Source organism: Amblyomma maculatum, chromosome 4 (genome assembly GCF_055883805.1).
Source record: "Amblyomma maculatum isolate TAMU_Amacu chromosome 4, ASM5588380v1, whole genome shotgun sequence".
Classification (NCBI taxonomy): domain Eukaryota; kingdom Metazoa; phylum Arthropoda; class Arachnida; order Ixodida; family Ixodidae; genus Amblyomma; species Amblyomma maculatum.
The window spans coordinates 37186705-37207771 of NC_139347.1; the positions used below are offsets into that span (position 1 = coordinate 37186705).

Below are 21067 nucleotides of genomic sequence, written 5' to 3' on the forward strand. Positions count from 1 at the left end.
CACACACACACACACACACACACACACACACACACACACACACACACACACACACACACACACACACACACACACACACACACACACACACACACACACACACACACACACACACACACACACACACACACACACACACACACACACACACACACACACACACACACACACACACACACACACACACACACACACACACACACACACACACACACACACACACACACACACACACACACACACACACACACACACACACAAGACGGGACATAGCGGTACAGAGAGGCAAAAAAGAAAAAATCGAACATGAAACACTTCTCTGGACACTGAGTAAGTTTCCTGGTAAGATGAGAGAGAAGCACCAGGAACAATTGCATGCTGCACGCCTAATCGACTACGACTGAAATTGCGGACGATGTTTCTTTTCTTGATATTTTTGCTTTCTCTCCCAGAATAATGCTCCGAATAAGAAAGACGCGCCATGAACTCCCAGACACATGTCTGCTATTCCCACCTCCACGTTGGAACGACGCTGTACAAATGCAGCGGTAGAAGAGGAATCTGCACGCAGAAGCTGTACTTGGAATGTGATTGACGTCGCGGGCGGAGCGCTAATTCGCACCTTCGCCGGCACGCACCGAGCCCGCGCCCAGGAAGCCGGTCGGTGGCGCGGTGACGTAGCCGGCATGCGTTCGCTGCCACTTTTCCCGCATAGCAGCCGGCGAAGACGACAGAGCTGCCCAGACTTCTTGTCGCCTTCGCCCATTGGAGGTCGAGGGGACGGACAGGCGAGGTTGCGACGCGCGCTCGTGCCTTCCGCAAGAGCCGGGCTCTTGCAACACGCCGTCGTCACGGCGGCTTCGCCAAGGACGGACGCAGCTGCCTCCGTCTCTCCGTTCGCACTCTCCCTTTCCCCGCAGTCGGCCTAGTCCTGCCGTGCCACGTCTCTCACCCGTCGACCCTTGCCCGTCACTTGGCGATATGCGCGAGCTTGTTTTAATAAGCGCCCGACTCGAAAAACAGCTCTCGCGAGAGAGGGGGACTCTCCTGTGCAGCAGCGATGATGTCTGCAGCCCACCGCCGGGTGAGGTGTCCTCTCTTGCGTGTTTTTCCTTCCGTGTACGTTTCCATCGTTGTAAACAGTGTGTGTGCCCGCACGCGAGAGGGAGGGCATTCTTCTACCTATGAGGGTTGTTTCCCAATCGCTATCCAGCTGTCCCTTTCCTGCGATAAAATAGGGAGGGAACCTCCGAATGCCACAAACAAGGGCCTCCAGTGCCGATGAAGGGGAAAAGGAGCACTCGTCACGCTTTAGGAACAGTTTTGGGACAGAATGCGTCGTGAGGGAGAGCTCCAACCATACGAGCAAAGCGGGTGCTGCGCTATGACCTATACAAAGGATGAGGAGGGAACGAAAGAAAAGTGAAACTATATCCCTGGCTATCCAATTCATCCAGTGATGGACGCTAGGAAGGGCGGAAGGGGCTATCGGCAGATGCCGGCCTCACGATCGCTTCTCTGTCGAAATAAGCGCTCGCTTTCGACAGCACTGATATGGGACATGTTTCAAGGTACGGGCACGTACAGAGGCAGTCGTAGCGCGTTACTACGTGACGGCGGAAAAGAAAACGACCGCACTCACATCTTTTCCCTCTGCAGCCCCCGTAACCTTCGCACCCCCGCCGCAGATATGTGTCGGCGTCGCAGTAGACGCACGCGCACCGCGGATGGAATAAATAGCTGGCGTCGGGGACATTCCTTTCCGCATATACTGCTTCCTCTTCGCGGGTTGTAGCAACACGAACGGGAAGTCCCTGAAACCGCACCAGTATCGGCGTTGTGCACTGTCGCTACCGTCGCCGCATTCGTGCGCAAGCACACCTGCGGACTCGGGCTGGGGAGGCGAAGACCGATTTCACATTACGTCACTGTGGGCCATATACGCGCAAGTCGCGGCTGCCACGCCGAGCGCTTTCACGCCCTCCTCCTTCCCCGCATAGCTTGCGAGCGCACGCAAGTTCGCTTCCTCGCGTGTCGATGTTGCTATGCGGCGCAGCCACCCCCTCCTCGCGGCGGCGGCGGCCAAAGTGTGATCGAGCACTGCCTGCGCCGCTCGCTCCGGCGTTTCCTCGTGACATTGCCATCATCGATGGCTTGATTGTTGTCTAGAGCAGCCGCCAGAACGATGAGACGACGGCTGTGTAAACCGCGCCTCATACAGAGAAGCCTTCGCTTTTGAGCCTGCACCTGGCTGATGGTTGAGTCAAACCTCAAGACTGAGAATCGATCGGTGCCAGCCGTCGAATTGCAGCTTCGTTTCGAGGCTAGTTCTCGCACTTTTACGAATTTCCTCCGGTCTCGAAGTCTCTGGAAATGTGCAGCGCGTTCTCTGTTTACTCCGTGACCTTGCGACTGCTAGCGCCAAAAAAAAAAAAAAAAAAAAGTGCCACGTAATATACGGTTCGTTATAACACGCACCTGGAAGGCAAGCGACGGTAGGAGCGCTTGTAGCGTCTGAAACGTCGCATCCCTTCCAATTAGCAGCCGAATCATGCGCGCCTGTTAGCCGCTGCTGTTTTATCCTTCTCCCTCTCTAAAAGCGCGGTGCTTTGGTTTCCGGCAGATGTGTGCAAGCTGCCAAGTCTCTCCGCCTTTCTCTTCGAATCCACGAGTGAAAGTGATGATGATGTTGTAAAGAGGAAGATGATCGTATGGTGGGGTTGGAAGCATGCCGGGCGGTCGCCACCGGGTCGTACGGAGGAGGGTGTAAGAAAGAAAGAAAGACCACACGGAGTCGTCGACAAACAACACCGCTATATACATGTCTAATACACGACTCGCGCGTGCGTCTGTGTGCGCGGTAGAAGGAAGCGAACGCGATGCCGCGACCGACTCGTTCGTCGCGTCACGATTATATTTTCCACAGCGCCGGCAGTTGTTGCGACAAGGCGGAGCTGCACCTGCTCGAGCGATGTGCTGCGGAAGCGTCGGCCGTGCAGCCGGTCGCTTTTGTCTTTGTTGCGCGGCCAGTTCCTGGGTGTATAGTTTACACGTTCCCGGAGAAGAGTCGCTGCTGTTGTAGAGTACACTGTGATCTGCCCCAGCGAAGCCCCGAGGAGGGTGCGGAATCCTATAGCGAAAAGGATACATCGACTCCGCATACGCTAGCGTGGTTTATTATGCCTGTGTTTGGCTACATACTGACGAGGTGTCGACTATTATACCTTCACGGACTTCGTTCCTCAGATTCGCTTATGTCTGCTATGCACTACGTTTGGCTTCAGCAGCAAAGAGAGGCGCCGACGTGCGCTGAAATGTTTCTCAACCCTCATTGTACTTAACGCGAGAGACTGCGACTGTATTGTGGTACCCCACATACTGACCGTTTGCAAACCGGGCTATGAACCCTAAGCTTAACCCGTCTGCACCTCACTGCTGCACGCCGTATGGTAATTTATACGTAAAAAAAAAAAAAAAAAAATCTAAAATGTAATGCATGGCGGCATATATATTGTGAAGAATATATGAACGTAGTTTCTGAGGCAACATAGCGTGCACTTGCGATTTGCGAAGCAGTAACGTGCAAAGTGTCGCGCTCTATCCCCGTTTTACTCATTACCCGCGGCACCATTTTAAGGTTAGAGCCGACGTGGCGGATCGCGAAAGCTGTATAGCGAGTAGTGGAAAACAGTGTTAAGGATCACTCCTCGAAAAAAAAAAAAATATTTAGAGCGGCAGGTCCAGCCGAATACTGGGCTTAAATTCACCGGCCAAGCACATCTTGCGCGCATCAACCGGCTGCTCCCACTGAACCAGGGCAGAGCAAGCTGTCTTGGCGGTGCACTCCCCGAGTTCTGGCCACGCGATGCCGGCGGGAACGAGACGAGTAGTGGGTGCGGTGTTGGCGCCGCACTGCAACGGTGTAGGCTGGCCGGTAACCGGTGAGGAGAGGAGAACAGAGCTCAATCAAGGAAGCGACCGGGAGTAAAGAAAGTGAAAAGGAGCGGCCGCAGCTGGCAGCGGCGCAGCTATTCGCTTGGCGCGTGCCTCGCTGGCGAAACCTGTGCATCCTCCGCGCGCGCAGGGTTGCGTAGGGCTCGCCGATCAGCGCCGTTGGCCAAGGTCGTGTTTGCACGGGCGGTCGCGCTCAGCTTTCGCCTTCTGTGGATCTGCGATATATTTGCGGTCTTCTCGAAGCTCCAGTCTCAGCTGTTGTTACTTACTTGATGTATGACGCGAGAGCTCCTTACTACGTCCGCAATTTCTCTGCTCCGTCTCTCCTGTAGATGTACGGTGCCTGGAGAAACTTCTTGGCCCTGTTCGATGCCCCGATATTTGAAGCGCTCATAGAATGAGTGAATGAAAAACTTTATTTAGACAAAGGGAATGCTCCCGGCGTGGGCGGGGCCCTCAGTCTAGGGCCCCTGTGGTTGCGGTCTTTCGAGGCTGAAGTGAAAAAGACGCAGCATTGCCCATCCGCCTATCCGCTCTAGCAAAAAAAAAAAAAAAAAAAAAAAAAAAGAAAAAAAAAAAAACAACGATGACGCATATGCTGGCGATAAGCCCCGACCACCGTCGCACCACCGATCGACCGCTCGCGAGACACGCGAACGAAATTGTCGTACATCGGTGACCTTCGTGGAACGGAAAAAAAAAAAAGAAAAAAAAAAGAAGCACCTAACCAGGAGGAGAAAGACGGCGGAGATTGTGTAGCCAGGAGGACCGACTGTGCTCACTCGATTCGACGATCTCACGCACGGGGTGTCGCGCACTGGACGGCGACTGCGGCAATATGATTTGCACATGCGGTCTCCCCCTGTTATCGACCCTGCGGCGCACCGCTGTAGGCGGCGCCACGCGATGCTAGGCCGTGACCCAGTGGCCGACGCAGCAGTACGGGTGGCTTCGATTCACTACACGAACAACCGTGCAGCATTCGGGAGGTTGTGTACGCACTGATCGCATTCGAGAAGCTTATATTGGTACCTGAAGTAGTGAGTAATTTAATTACCGTGTTTAACTCGTAGCCTATTAGCACTGGCCACTATATTAGACTCGGATAGTTTAACTGTTCCTCTAAAAAAAAAAAAACAAAAAAAACAAAAAAAAAAAACATGCAGTTAAACTACCCGAGTCTATTAAAATCATCACTTGCAAAATACAGTGCCCGAAAAAGCAATGTGCGATGATCACACGCGCTTCGAAAGTAACGCGCGCCTTTGCGGCGCTGCAGAGCACTGCACCGTTCTAAAGCCGCAAAGAGAGGGAGAGATGGAGGGGGGGCTTTGCGGCAGGTGTGCAAGCGAACTGTATCGATTTCGGCAGCGCGACCTTGCCTGCGCGGCGTGTGCGAGACACACGCGGGGGTCAGCGAAACGCGGGCAAAGAAGAGTTCAGGGAACTTCGATTGCATCGAAAGGGGGCGTGATGACCTTGGCGAGCGCAGTCGCAGCTCTGGGAAATTGTTTCTACACAAAAGTATCTTGTTGTAGGCAGCGGATACAAGGACAAAGGTGGATGGAAGAAGAATGCGACTTTGTTGAACAGTGGAGAGTGGAGATGTTATAAAAGGCATGCCATGGCCATGGCCGTACTAGCGAGTCCGGCCAAGACATGGCATGTCACGGTATGGTCGTTAAGAGTAGACGTTAAGGTGAGCAAATGAATGACTATGCCTGTTACAGTTCAGTCGTCCTCACTGCAGGAATCTGTACTTAACAACACTGCCTCACTCTGCCTTGGAGTGCCCGTGCCCAGCAGGAAACAAAACACCTATCTCCCGCGGCTAATGCGATCCGGGGTCCTGGACTGAGGACTCCGACCATCATGGGCGGCTACAGTGTTTTTACTACGTGTTTTTACTACTATCACCACCACCTGTTACAGACGCACGTTATGCTGTTAGATGCCTATCCTCTCGGTGTCCGTTAGAGGTCACGCGCACCTGTCAAGCGCACGGGATTGTTATCGCCTCATTCAATCAGAGGACATCGTTTTTTTTTTTTTTTTTTTTTTTTTTTTTTTTTCTCTGTAAGTGCCTGGCTCACACCGGACTCCTAGTTAGATGATCAAATTTCTTAAACGTCCGCTCCGAAAGGTGCCATGGAGAGGAATACGTTTCAGCAAGAATTACTTTTTCAGCGTAGAATCATTTCTGTTATGCAAATAAGCGACGCGCTAACGGTACTTCTACGCTCTCATTGCAAAGGCTTTGAATGAGCTGCGCCTCAACTCATAAACGTTTCCACCACCACCTTGCGAGTTTCACCGGCGGCACGGCCGCTCCGGCATTCTTCTCGCAGAACACGAGGTCTCACGGGGTCGATACTTGGCGAGAATATTTGCAAAGAAAATGAAAGCGGCCGTTTACTCAGCTTTCAGCGCGCGCCAAAGGACAGCGCAGGTGCTCGACGACGACGCGGTGATGGTGGTGGTGGTGAAAACTTGATTTCCGTAAAGAGAGAGAGAGAGAGAGAAAAAGAAAGACATTTGTCAAATGATCAATGGGTTTCTTTCCGTTGGCTTCGTGATGTGGCCGTCAGACCGTGTCTTTCGGCGACTTCCAAAGCCCAGCTTACCGCCCGCAGTTGTACCACAGGTTCGGAGCTGGTCACCGCAGCCTTCCATTGTAGTGGGTTAGATAACAGCCATTCGGCTTTGGGTTGGAGCTCAGGGCACATGTGTAAGATGTGAGCTAGGTCGGCCTTTGTGGCATCGCAAAGCGTGCATTCGGGAGTGTACAGCCTTGGGTTGACCAGTGATAGTTTGAAAGGGTTAGGGAAGGTATCCGATTGGAGCTGCCTCCACGTCACTTGCTGGATTTTACTAAGGGATTTATCCGGGGCTGGGTATTCTAGTCTGCTATTCCTGTAATACATGGCGATTTCTTGGTATGTTATCATGCGTTCCTTCACCCCTCGCAGGCACGATTGGTCCAGAGTTCTCTTCTGCGGAAGACTTGTTCGTCCACGGCAATAGGCACAAAAGAACTCGTTTCGAGCTTCGCCGCGTGCCAGGCTTCTTCAGCCACTCAGTGGCAAGGCCAAATCGATATCAGCAGGCCGAGCTTTTAATGTCGTTCCTGAAGTCTGTCGTTGAGAAAATATCGCCCTTCTGCGAGCCGCATAGTTCATGAACTCAAGATAAGCCAATTATGTTCATAGTCGCATCCGGCCGTCGATCCCCCCCCCCCCCCCTTTTTTTTTTTTTTTTTTCGTTTTTCGCTAATACATGTATAGAGCGTACATGCTCTGCTCAGTGCGATATCTGACTGACCCAATTTCCTCGCCTAACGCTGAGATCGAAGAGAGAGAGAGAGAAACAACACTTCGCCTTGTTCCAGGTGGTCCCGATGAAGAACGCAGCTGCGATATCGTCGGAGCAAAAAGGGACGGAGCACGCGTCACCGCGGGGGCGTAGCGAGAAAACCGCCGGCGTCGTTACTCGCCCTGAACTTGCCTGGACTCGGGTTTCGCACCGATAAATCACCCCTCTCGCTGTTGTGCCACGCGTAGTACTGATGCGCTACGGGACGTTGACTGCCCCTCTTCTCCATCTCACCTTCCTCTCCATCTCCTTTACACGTGAGCCAAGGCGATCAATCAATCGCCGCATCATGGTGGCTGGTCCTGAGGGGCCTGGTCGGGATGGACGTCGTGCGTCCGGTTTTGCAGCATCCAGGCGTTGCGTATACTGGTATACATGAGGATGGATCGCGTTGTGTGCGTCAAGTGGACAGCAGTGAAACGAAAGCGTGACTAAAGGGCCAGAGAAGAGCTACGCATCTCGGTTTTCTTTTCTGTTCGCACACGCGCCATTAGGCACGGCGAGCATTTTGCGTTCAAAAGTGCTTTGAACCGCGTGGTGCACTGTGGAAAAGCAGATCTGCAGGACGGTGACGGCACTATAAGGCAGCGTGCAGTGTGGCAAAAACCAACTTGAGGAATGTTTAAAGCGGTGTTGCTGTAGCCTGTTGTGGAAATATCGCTTCTCTCCATTTTTGCATGCTACACGATTGTGTGAAAAGGAAATGTCTGTCTGTTGCTGCTGTTCCGTAAAGTCAAAGCCGCGAAGAAACATTGCCAGCGCAGGGACCGAAAGCACTCCCCATAGGAAGTACACATTTAAATGCACGGAATGTTACACGATCTGCGTGCGCCTGTGCCTTATTTGCTCTCGTTATCTCCAAATGTTGTGCTGATCAGGCGCTTATTATAGCGACTGCTGAACAATTTGTGTTTAGGTGAGGTACACCGCCGGTCAGTGACGGTATCGAATGTGCGGCGGCTGAAAGCGGCGGCTCGAACGTGCAGGTCGTACGGGCTGGCTCTCATCCAGTTGCACGTAGGAGGAGATATTCGCCACGAACCTATCGAGATGTAGCAATACACCTTCAGTTCCGCCCAGAAGTCGGTGAATAGAAGACGCCCCTCGACACTTCGAAATCCCGGTTTTGCGAAACCGCTTGACCGGGAAAGCTGCGTTACACGTGCAGCGCGGCACGCATCAACGCGTTTCCTTTTGTTTGGCAGGGAGATGCGGAGGAATAGAGGCGAATTTGCGAGTGAGAGGGACGGTAGTAAGACGAAAAAGGAGGAGAGGGAGAAATGTGGCAGAGCGGCGACTGGTAAAACAGGAAGAGCGGGGCGTGGGTGAGTGAAGCTCGCCGAGCTATGGTTGCGCAATGCGAATCCCCCCTCCCTTCCTCTATCCGATGGCCTTGCCTGCCTCGCTGCCGCATCGGCCGCATTGCAAGCCATGAGGCTAGCACCAACAAGCGGTCCCCTGATAGGCCTCTCGACTTGGCTCGCGGTCAGGGCTGAACACCACGTAAGTATACGACAGCAAAGTAAAGCGATTCACACTCCTCTCTCCCGAGCGCAAACACGCTTCGGTGCGCCTCCTCCCTACTCTGGCGTGGTTTTTAAAAGGCGAACAAGGACGCCGTGTGTGCACGCGTGCGTGCGTGTGGTTCGCTCGCGGAACGCCGAGACGACGAGGTTTCGCTGCCTCAAAGAGGGATGGAATCCGTATGCGAGCCGCCGCCACCCTTCCTGTTTCGGGTGCACTACGCGGTGAAGGCTTTCGTTGTGCAACATAACTTACGCTGTAGGCCACGAGAACGTCGTTGTTTGGTGCAATAACGCAGCACAAAGCTAACGAAGCGAACGTAGACTCGAGCGGTTTCAGTGCATTAGTATTAGATGCCAGGCTGTCCAGTGTCCACAGCACTCTGAAGCCTCCGAGAACTAAACGTTGCCGAGAACCACCTTCCGCGGTTAGGTGATGGCAAAGTGGTCACATGACGTGTCCCAGATCGGTGATGGGCTCGGCAGCAGCTGCGCTTGGTTGTGTGCAGGCGGTTCGAAACATCTGTGCGTATCGGTCTGCAGTTAGAATCAACGTCGCGTGTGTCCACCGTAATGGAAGATACCCGCAAGCGGAGAGGGCGGCCACGGAAGTATATCGATGGGAAATCAAGTGTATCGCATCGCCGTTCAGCATATGGGGCGAGCAACAGCGGCGGAGGAGAAGCAGGCCAAGCGGACTCGAGATCTTAAAGGACTGTACATAATCGCTGATTCTTCACTTTTAGGGATTCTTGTCCCCGAGGCAGGCTGGCTTTATCAAATTCAAATGACACAGCAATGGTTATATCACTGCATTTTCTTCCCTCGTGTGACCTAGACTTGACTGTGACGTCACAGCCATCGCTCGGCTGTTGAAACCGAAACAGAAAGAAATTCGGTTATAAATTATTCGGCAGCCTTAGGCGAATATGACGTGGTGATCCGTGTACAGTAATGTCTTAGGCATCATTACTAAGGAACCCAAAAATTATATGTCTACACTCCCTTAATGCTGTTGCATTCTCAACTTTAAGTAAGTGTCCCATAGTTATTTGAATATCGCTGTGCACCTATTATTTTCTCTACTGGTAATCAGTTACAAAAGTAATATGTCAAATCATTAGAGACTAAGTTCTATTGTATTGTTACAGAATACGAAATGAATCTTTTTTTTTTTTGGCTGCGTGACAGAAAAATAGAAGAAAATAGGAGTAAGATAAGAAAGGTAATGAATTTCTGGGCCTGTGGCGTAGGCTTTCTCGAGATTAGTTGTTTGCGCTTCACAAAAAAGAAAAAAAAAAAAAAGTTGCCGATTGTCAGTCAACGTGGATGCTTCCGAGAAATAAACAGGCGCGCAAGGGGAAACGAGGTGCTGGGAAGGAATAAAAAGGACGTGCGAGGAAGAAAACGCGCACTTCCATCGAACGACGAGGCGGCGTCGTCACGCTCGACGTAGAACGTCGCGAGCGCGGCGCGATACGCAAACAACACCGTTGCGTGCGGCGCGTCTTTTCCTCCTCGTCTTGCTGCTCCACGGGCGCGCTGCAGCCGCGTGCAAGCGACGCTGTGCCGGCAGCGCTGTTTTATGCAGCAGGTTTTATGCTTTCAGTTCGATCCTCGCCCCGCTGTTGTTGGCCACGGGGACGCCACCATTTTCATCCGCGGAAGTCAAGATGAGAGCAGAAGAGGGAGGAAACGCGGCAGCGCCGTTCGCTGGATCGGCAGCAGCGGCAGAAAAAGCGACGTTAGCGACGCGCAGCGGGCGCCGGCTGCAAGAGCGTCGCCGGCCGGCGAGCGAGTCGGGCTCGTTGCCAGCAAAGCCGAATGTAGGTCGGGGCCGTCGGCGCCAGCGTCAACCCTTCGCTTGCCAGACCGGGCGGCGTTCCCGAGCGCCGGCTGAGAAGGCGAGGGAGAGAGTTCGCGCAAAGGGGTTTAGAGAACGAGATGATGGCGCGGCTGCAGCCCGAACGAGAGCGAGAGACCGGCCGGCGAAAACCTCGTGCCTGCGTGTGCCTGCCAGCCAGCACGCCGCTGATGATGATTGGGGGGGAGAGAGTCCGCCTCGTCAACAACCGAGGCTGTGCTGCCTGCGTGCGGTTGTTAAATCGTTGGTGCGGACGTGTGGCGCAACCGGCGCGCAACCCACAGCCGCTGCCGCCACCATCGCTCAGTAAAACACGCCGGGTGGAAAAGTCCTTGGCCAGCTAGCCCTGCGGGAGCTTTACGCCGCAGTGAAATGGTGTTGCGCGGCGTTGCTAGCTGTGGCTGCCGGCTCTTTGAACGCGCGAACAGGCGCCACGGCATTGTGCGCGCCTGCTGTGACGCAGTGCGATGTTGTCCTTGTAGCGGCGGCCTCTACCTGGCTTTGAAAGAGCAACTTGGCCAATATCGTTTCGTTCTGTGCGCAGGTAGCCGCCCGAGAGATGCACTGTGTACGCAGGTGTGCAAGGCAATGTTACTGTTGTTCCACGGAAACATTATCTGCTTGTCTGACAAGAAGAGGAGTGACACTGAACAGTAGACTGAATAAACAATTGGACATGGTCCTAAGACGGATCTGCTAGTGGCATACATATTCGCTTTCCGGCAAAACTTAAAATGAACCCCCCCCCCCCCCCCCACACACACACACATACACAAACACCCGGCGAGGAGACTGATCGATGTAATGTTTCGGATGAAGCCAACTCACTGTTCATTCTTACGGCTCTCATCTATCACAATTCAGACCTGCCAGCTGGACATGGAGCTCGATCGCGGAGGTTTCAGTAAATTCCATTCCTTTCCTTTTCTTCGAAGCAGGCAGATGCCCGAGATGAGTAACACTTATACTATGCAGTTTGTTAAGCTATGTTCAATGGAATGTGTTTTTCAACGCCTCCTTTGGGCCCACGGCGTCAGAATGATGGAGGCTTCGTGTTTCGCTAACGGAGGAGCTCTGAGGAAGCGAAACATGTAAGCTTTTGCTTTTGGTGGCTGTATAATAAGCTTCAGAAGCTAACATGGGTTCTCGACTTAATTGCAAAAAAAAAAAAAAAAATCGTTTTGATGGTGTTATGGTTCACAAAATTTCACCTTGGCGGCGACCAGGCACAACACTATTGACGACTACATGCCTGTCATAGGATTTGGATGCAAAAGGCCGAAAGAACAAGAATAAAATGGCGGGGATATGTGGAGGAGGGTTACGTTGAGATCATGGCACATCTAAATCTGAATAAAAGCGGGGTACGAAAGTCTTTACCACCTTCGTGTTCCTCTGCCTTGTAAAACGAAGTTTTCTCATACGCCTATCGCCCGGGCTTCCTCTGTTCAAATCCCCTTTTCACAGCATTATTGTTATTTTTAGTGTAACTTTGAAATCGGGCTCTTGAATTGCCGACGCCGCGGAAACAGCGTTCATGTGCTGTGCCAGCTGAAGGCGAAGCGTAGTTCAGTGGCGGCCGTTTGTTTACTGATGCAACAGATAACAACCTGCCCTGTCGTGGTGGCTGTGTAAATTGGCGGCTGCTGTGCCCGATGACGCGGGTTCGATGGAGATGAAAGCAAGACGCCTGTGTACTGTGAGAAATCTCAGGTGGTCCAAATCAGTGTGTGGAGTCCTCCAGTGATTCTTGGAGACCTTGAACTCGACATGTTGCACATTTCACACGAATGCAGCAAAAACCTCAAATGACTGCGAGGAATGGAAGTAGGCGCCAGGATAAGTGGCTAATGTGAATACCTTTTCAGGGTCCGTAAATGGTAACGAGGATAGCAAATATATATATATATATATATATATATATAGAAACTGAATAAGTTCATTCAGAGCTTATCGCTGCTCACGTTCGACCTTGAGTAGCGCGCTTGTAGGCTGCGTTCCTTACAAACTGCAGGAACGTGGAGATGCGTGCTAAACGGTCGGCGTGCACGGTGCACGTCATACAGAAAAGGAAAAAAAACGGCACAGACACGGAGAAAACAGAGAAACGAGCGCGCACAAGGAAGGCACGGTTTCTGCGTGTGTCATCGAGGAGCTTTTCTCACAACCGAGCTTTCCTCACAACCGGAAGGAAACGGGACCTCGAGAAAAACAACCCGCTGCAGACTATTCCCCCCCCCCCCCTCACACACACACACACACACACACACACACACACACACACACACACACACACACACACACACACACACACACACACACACACACACACACACACACACACACACACACACACACACACACACACACACACACACACACACACACACACATGCGCGCGCACACACACACACACACACACACACACACACACACACACATGTTGCTGCTGTACTCACTTTCCGGCTTTGTCGATCGTCGCCTGCTGTATACTTGGAGGTTCTGTTTGCCTGCTATAGGGTTCGCTTACCGCCTGCAGCTGCGCTGTTTCGTGAAGTGTATAATGCTTATCTGATAAAATGCGCCGAACTCAATGAGGGTCAAGCCACAACCTTAAGATTGGGAAGTAGGTGGAAAAACTTTGATTGGGAAATAACTGCCCTGCAGTGAACGTGAACTGGTGTTTGGATACATATAGAACGCACGTAAAAACCAGTGCTTAGCGTTGGCCGATATCTTTAACGCGTTTAAAATGACTCCCTATATAGGACAACACTATAAGTCTGTTTTTGTTCTTTGGAGCAATCCTTTACATAGCTCCCGAGATCTTTAACGCGTTTAAAGGACTCCCTATATAGGACAACCCTATAAGCCTGTTTTTGTTCTTTGTAGCAATCCTTCACATAGCTCTTTCTTGGCATATTTCGCTGACAGCAATTAAACGATGGCGAGAAAATTCATATTTAGTTTTGCCGCCACTGGACCTAAACTCATGATGCTAAGGCCAAGATAGCCTTCGTAATCACCGTTTGATGTGAATTTTGTGCCGCCTAACCTCTAGGACCGATAACGTTGGCAGATTTAGCGTGGTTAGGAGAGATGCGAATTAGGTGTATGCGCTACCACTTGGGCTTTGACTTCGGTCTCGAGTAGCACATACTTAGTGGCCCAAATTCGTAACCTACCGCATTATGTGAATGACCCCCCGACGTATAGATATCAAGCCGCGCTTTGACCAAACCGTATGAACGCGCCTACATGGCTCAGGAGGAGCCTGTGGGTTAGAAATTCCCATTTAGAATATGTCTAAGTTGGCAGCTCCGGCCAGTTGCTTAGAGGTACACCGTCAACACTGTCGAAATAGCGCTGTTCCGACGGGTTAGAATCTCATCTCGAAAGTGGTGCCCAAAACTTGGCAATGGCTTTCGGACGACGATTCTATAGTGACAGCGCACTAAACAAACAGTGGCGGCTCAGTGGATATAGATTGCGAAATCGTGTGGCGATAGCGACGCCTGTGTTTCACCTTTGCTCATAAGCTCGTTTTCAGTGCGGATGTCAGAATGCGGTAGTCCATTGACAGCGGCCAGGTTCGATTTGTTCTCAGCGTTCATTTAATCCGCAGTCGCCTTGCAACAACCGTATCGGTATCCCTGTCAAGCGTGTGCCTTTGGACTCTGCCCCCGCTTCAATGACCTTCCGGTATACTAAGAAGAAAGAAAAAAGACCGCATTCCCACCTACACTTATGGCCGTTCCCAGCGGAGGGCACAAAAAAAAAAAATGATGGTAATAAAACGGAACAAAAAGACCATCGCTTCGCCTTTACTTTTTCGAGACGCTGAATGAACTACCGAAACACGCCTACCCGCATACTCGTGAACCCCTCTCGCTCGCACTATCGCCGAAATGCCATAAATATGCTGCTGTTCTTTTCGTAGTCGCTCACTCTTGCTTATCTCACGCACGCACACGCGCATCCGCGGGCGGCACGCCTCTGTCCCTCGCTGGCACACTTGACCCGGCATTGTTTCCCGGACCCTCCCTTCCGCCCTCAGTGGTGTGGGCGCGTCACTGTCGACCAAGGTTGGCGCTCGCTCGAGCGCTTCTTCCCTCTACGTGATGCCTCTGAGCTGCCGCCGCTAAAGCCATCGCCATAGCAGGGACAAACACGCGCGAAGAAACGCAGCGATATAGGCGCGGCCCACGCGTAGCCACGAAGCTGCCTGTGCTGTTTTCATTCATTCGTCGTCGGACGACGGCTGGCTGCAAACGCAGCTGGCTTCTGGCTGCGTCGTCTGTAGGCGAAGGCGGCGAAGCTCGGTCGCGATGGGTTTTCTGCGGCACGTCGCTGGCCATAAACAACAACAGCGCCGCCGCCGCCTCTGGCGCGTCTCTCCATTTTTTCTTCTCTAGGAGGAGGCGCTGTTACGCCACCCGTGTGTATAACGAGTCGACTAAGCGCTGGCCGGTCGGCGAATGCATTCCCGTTCTGTATGCATGCGTCCACGAAGGACGCACGGAGCCTGTCCCTCGTCCTGTTTCTCGGGGATGCTGAAGCACTATTGATCATGCTCGCCTGTCCTTTTCCTCCCTCTTCTCGCTTAGCGTAAATCTCCGATGCATTGCGCTCTTTGGACCCTTTTCTTTATCTCTCGCACCGCCGAAAACAGTGCAGCGTAATTGTTCGCGGTCTTAGTCTGAGGCACGAGATGGGGGCACCGAACAGGCGCGTAGCTAGTGTCGCGTGACAAACGACGCTGCCGCCGCTGCTGCACTGAGCACAGCTGTCGCGGAAGCGCGTCACGGAGGATGGACCTAGACCTAGGGTGAACTTGTGCACGCTCGACCGGTCGCTGAAATCAACACCTGCGGGACTGTCGCTGATCGAGAGGCGGCGAACAACCGGAACGAAGAGCCTGCGTATTTAGTCTATGCAAGCAGCCTGTCACGTGCCAACGCTGTCAGCTTCTTGTTTTTAACTCGAGGACGTCCGTCGGCGGCGTTAACTATCTGAAGCGTCGCAGCGTTTGCCATTCACGAGCATGTCTCTGACAGGCTTTTAATGCGTAAGCTAGTTAATACCCCATGTTAGAAACAATTGTCTGGTGACGTCGGCGTCGATTGTTGGAAACCTCGCAGCTTCGAAAAAATGACAGGTGACATATGACGTCCGGGCACTGATAGGTCGGCGGGTCCTGGAATTCTCGCTACTCGGGCAGCTTCTTTCATGTATATATAACGATGGAAGGGTAAGATGCATGGGAGTCGGAACACATTGGGACTCTGTAACACCTCGGCCAACTGAAACCTCGAAAGATCACAAGCATGCCTCTGGCAGGCATGACAAGGTCGGAGGTTCGCTTCTCGAAAGGAAGTCGCCAAAGCACAATAAATGGTTCTGAAACGATCATTATGTCTATGCCATTTCTTTGCATAGGCGGCAGCATATTTGTTTAGCGTGCCGGAGAATTTCATTGATCGTCTCTGTGTGCGTGTGTGTGTGTGTGTGTGTGTGTGTGTGTGTGTGTGTGTGTGTGTGTGTGTGTGTGTGTGTGTGTGTGTGTGTGTGTGTGTGTGTGTGTGTGTGTGTGTGTGTGTGTGTGTGTGTGTGTGTGTGTGTGTGTGTGTGGAATATAGGAGCGTCGCCTTTGAAACGGGGTGGTAGCAGTAGCTATCATGCTCATTTTTCTCCCTATATCTTAATTATTGATTTAGAATGGTTAACTAAACCATCATTCTATATATTAAATTTTGTTCCTACATTACTAACATTATGTCACTTCTCTGCCACCAATCTTCCACTCGTTTTTTGCTAGTTTCCACCGCCGGTTTATTCACCCGGCCACTGTTATCTCTAAATCCTAGAGCTTCAGGAACAGTGATTGCGTCTGCACCACTGTGTGTGTGTGTGCGCGCGCGCCCGCGTGGCCGAATCGAGAAGTTCGAAAAACAAGTCGTCCGTGTACCGTGCGACCCGTGGTGTCGCAGCGGCGGCTTCTTCCCATGGAGCACCACCTCGCTCTGCGCGGCATCGTGGTGGCACGCGCGTCCGGCGCCCCGGGCGCTCTATATCGACCGGGGCGCGCAGCTGTTGGGCACTCGCTTCCGTGGCCGGAACGAGAAAGCGAACGACCTTGTGGCCGCCCTCGCAATGGTTGGGAAGAGGCGCCCCTGACCGCCGCATCGGCCTCTTCTTCAGGCGGCCGGCAACGACTCCCCCCCACCCCGGTCACACCCGCTCTCTTCCTGTCCGATCCGCAGCGCCACTTCCCAGATATTCGGTATGGAAAGAGGCGGTTGCATAATTGCGCCCCGTCGATACGGTTTCAGCGACGCGGAGCGGATCAGATTCTTGCCAGTGAGGAGGATGCGATTAGGACTCCGGAAGTCTGTTCTGATCTTATTCCCTTTCGGCGGCATCAACGACGCTGTTGACAGCAGCAGCGGGCGAGAGCTACTTCATCTCGCTGAAAATCGGCCATGGTGATGCTGCCACTGTACTGTGCGCTCTGACGTCACGTCGCTCTTTCCTGACGTGAGCGTTTTCTGCACTCCTGACTGTTAATCCCTGGGTGACTGCCATGGTAAATACACGTCGACGGCCCGCGCTGAAGCTTCTGATCGGGCACTGCTTTGTACAACAGCTATCGGTGCAATAATTGTTGCCCCCCCCCCCCCCCCCCCCGTTTTTTTTTCTTCGCGACTGATATTCATAAAATGCTGGAATTATATGAGAACGCCGCTGGCCTTTCCCGTCACAACTGCTAACGTAAACGTTGACCAGAAATGTGACCTTGGGTGACAGAAGAGGGCGAGGCTTTGTTCCGACAAAGAACACAGGAAAACTGATCAACTCGGTCTCGCCACCTTGAGGAAAAAGGGGAGACCGCACCTCCCTCTTTCTTACCCCTTGGTTACGAGGAGGTCTTCTTCGCTGAAAAAAAAAGAAAAAAAAAAGAAAAAAAAAGAAAATCCCGCCTGAATACAAGCAAGTTTTTAAGAAGGTTCATAGTAGCGGCTGTTATTTATTATTACTATTTTTTTCTGCAGGGATGTGCAGAATGTCGTACACAGTGCCATACATGATGGCCATAGCAGCATCGAAATACCGCTACTTGTGAAGCAAAGAGCCGAATAGTCATGAAAATAATTACTATTTTCAAGGTGCACTTGAACTGCGAAAAAAAAAAAAAGATATACGAAAGCACTGAGAGTTCCATGCCTAGTTTCGTTAATCTTCGTTATCGTATAGTGCTTGTCCCACGTCGGGAATACTGATAGCAGCATCGTCGCGCTCGTTTTTTCTGCATGCGCAGGGACACCAACATGGACGAGCTCGAGTTCGGGAGCTTCGAGCTGGGACAGCGGCCGATCGCCCCCGCGGACGGGGACGCCGTCCCCTCCAGCCGGGCTGGCCGCTGAGGATGCGCGGACATTCTGGCGCATGTCACCCACTCAGGACGAGGGCGTCGACTTCTCCGAGAGCCTCGGCTTCACCTCCGAGCCCGGCTGCCCCAAGAGAAAGGTTTGTGCCGCGTCCCGTCATTACTGCAAGTGGAGATGCCCTTTGATGCAAAACCGTGGCGGCTAGCAAAATTGTACAGTATCATAATCCAGCGCTTTGACTGGGCCGAGATTCGGAGGTCGCGACGCCACTAGCGGCGTTCACACGATGATTGCGAAGTAGCCGTTTTTCGAAGCAAAGTTTCGCTACTTATAGAGTTGCTCTGGCTGTAAGGCTGTAACGATCGAAGACATGGTATTAAGTGGGGTTTTGGCCAGATGGTAAGTTAGTCCATTCAGACGTACGTTATAGTTTTAATAGATGCAACTAACACCGTCTAAATTTTGCGATTTATCATGTAAATACTCGAAAAATTGTGGAAAGTAATTTGCTTCGAATGCACATTACACTTGAAGTAATAATAATAATAATAATAATAATAATAATAATAATAATAATAATAATAATAATAATAATAATAATAATAATAATAATAATAATAAAAATTCAAGTTACTGCTCGTGGTAACATATGTGGGTGCATAAAAATAGCGCAGAAGACGTGCTATCACGCTCACCGTTTCACGAACCGTGTTTACTATTTGGCATAAAAATCTACTTAATAAATTCACTTGAAACGAAGAAATCGGTTTGTCATACAAAAGTAGTTGACAGCTCGGTACGTGCAGGGAAAGTGATTTACCTTTGCAACCCTGTGTTTTTATGCAGGCACCTTCTTAGATCGCAACTAATTCTTTTTTTTTTTTTTTTTTTTACACTGATGTTCAACAAAAATTACCACTGCTTACAAGATTAACCCCTCCCCCCTCTTCTTTCAATTTCTGGTGAAACTCCTGCTGCAGAACCATGTTGGTACTAGCATATCTGGAGCTAATTCAGACAACGTTAACTAAATATATGACAGATATGACAAGACCTCTGATGGGTCAATAATGCACGTCAAATACCCAGGCGTTGAGTTCGACCACTTCCGATTTCTTCACAAAGACAATAAAATCTTACTGCAACGTGTGCAGTCTAAAAGTATTTTTGCAGAAAAGGCTTATTTGCGACGTGAAGAATCGTTCGAACTTTTCGAAAATGCATGAAACAAGGCACCACTTAGTAACTTAGTAATGTTGTAAGCACTGTGAGTGACCTTCATCTTCATCTCAGCGTAATCATCATCGGTCATCGGGTCGTGCGAAGAAGACGAAGTGTTGCTAAGCTGTGGCTAGTCGGTAGCTGCTGCTTCGGCCTACCTGAAGTAAAAAGGTGAATTTGCTGGTGCGTTCTTCTGCCTCACAATATGTTTAGAAAATAACTCACAGAATTATCAATGACATTTATTAGGACCATGTATTTTTGTATGGTATAATGTTTTAGCATTAAAATAAAGTGTAAGAATTATAACGTTCTGTCATGATTTAAAATATAACTTTGTTTCGGGAACTAGGAAATAGTCGTTTTGCTTGTAATTGTCTATAGTGCCTACAGAAAACGTTACAGCTTACAAAGGTATACATCAAAGAATATATATATATATATATATATATATATATATATATATATATATATATATATTTTGATGTATACCTTTGTAAGCTGTAACGTTTTCTATATGTGTGTGTGTGTGTGTGTGTGTGTGTGTGTGTGTGTGTGTGTGTGTGTGTGTGTGTGTGTGTGTGTGTGTGTGTGTGTGTGTGTGTGTGTGTGTGTGTGTGCGCGCGTCTGAAGGTGCAGAAAAGTGCGTTTTGAACCCAAAAGCGCCCGATTATTTCACCTCGAAGTGGATCAGGTAAAACAAACGTTGGCAGAGTTAATGGAACCAAGGGACAGTATTCAGATTAATGTAATGTTTTTAGCCCCCGCCGCAGGGGAGTACATAGCGACGAATTGGAGAACTCGGAGACGAACCGAAAGCGAACCAAAGGCGAACCTAAGCTGTAAACGAACTTTCATCGCTCATTAGCCTACGCGCTGCTCTGCCGCTGGAGAAGTGTATGCAACACGCGCGCCTTCCTTCTCTCCGCGCTGGTTTTGTGCGAAAATGGAAGCCGTTAGCATGAAGGCGAACTCGACTACCTTTTGCAAATCTGAGTGGACACAAAACTATCTCGCTTCTCGGTTGACCGCTCAAAGTCATCAACGTGAAGGCGAACCTGAGCGAACTTTCTTTCGCTTCTCGGTGGACAGCCTTATGTGCCGTCAACAAGGCGAACCTAAACGAACTTACGTATTAAGCCTGAGAAGGCTTAAAACTGTCCCAATCACTTGTCGGTTTACAGCTCAAGCGCGCCGTCAGCCTGAAGGCGAACCTGAACGCACTTTCCACAAGCTGAAAAGGCGCAGAACTATATCTCATGTCAAGCTGACATCCCAAATATGCGCGTCAGAAGAGACGCATGCCGAATATTGGATTGAAAAAAAAAAATGCCGACGATTACGTAACTTGAGGTATGCGTTTCGGTTCGGGCGGTGTTTATATCGAGATCCACCGTCACCGATCCGGCGCTATGATTGCCGCCGCACAGGGGTGCATTGGAGGAGGAGCGAATCGGGAGGTCGCGGGAGGCAGTGCGTGGGCCCATAGGAACGTTGCGCGGCGAAGAGGTAGCAGCGACCGACTGATGCCGCTGACGCCGCTGGCTATTCAAATCAACGTGGCTCTGCGTTTCGGCTTGGGATGCACGCATCGTGATCCGCTGATGCCGAGCCGGCGCTTCGGCAACCGGAGAACACCGTCGCCGTCACGCACGTAGAGGGGGCACGCAGCGGCGAATGGTGGCGGCAGGAGCGCGCGCAGCAATCAGAGAAAGCGCGGTCGCCGTCACGGAGGAAGAGGGAGG

The 21067-nt window shown here is 51.3% G+C and overlaps 1 protein-coding gene across 1 annotated transcript in view; it reads left to right on the forward strand.

The window, feature by feature from the left end:
• The window catches only part of Glut4EF (Glucose transporter 4 enhancer factor), a 108020-nt gene that overhangs the window by 72891 nt on the left and 14062 nt on the right, over positions 1-21067 (forward strand). The window contains exon 3 of the mRNA XM_084601112.1: positions 18032-18240. Within this exon, the coding sequence (XP_084457238.1) occupies positions 18032-18240 (209 nt within the window). The remainder of the gene's footprint in view (positions 1-18031; positions 18241-21067) is intronic.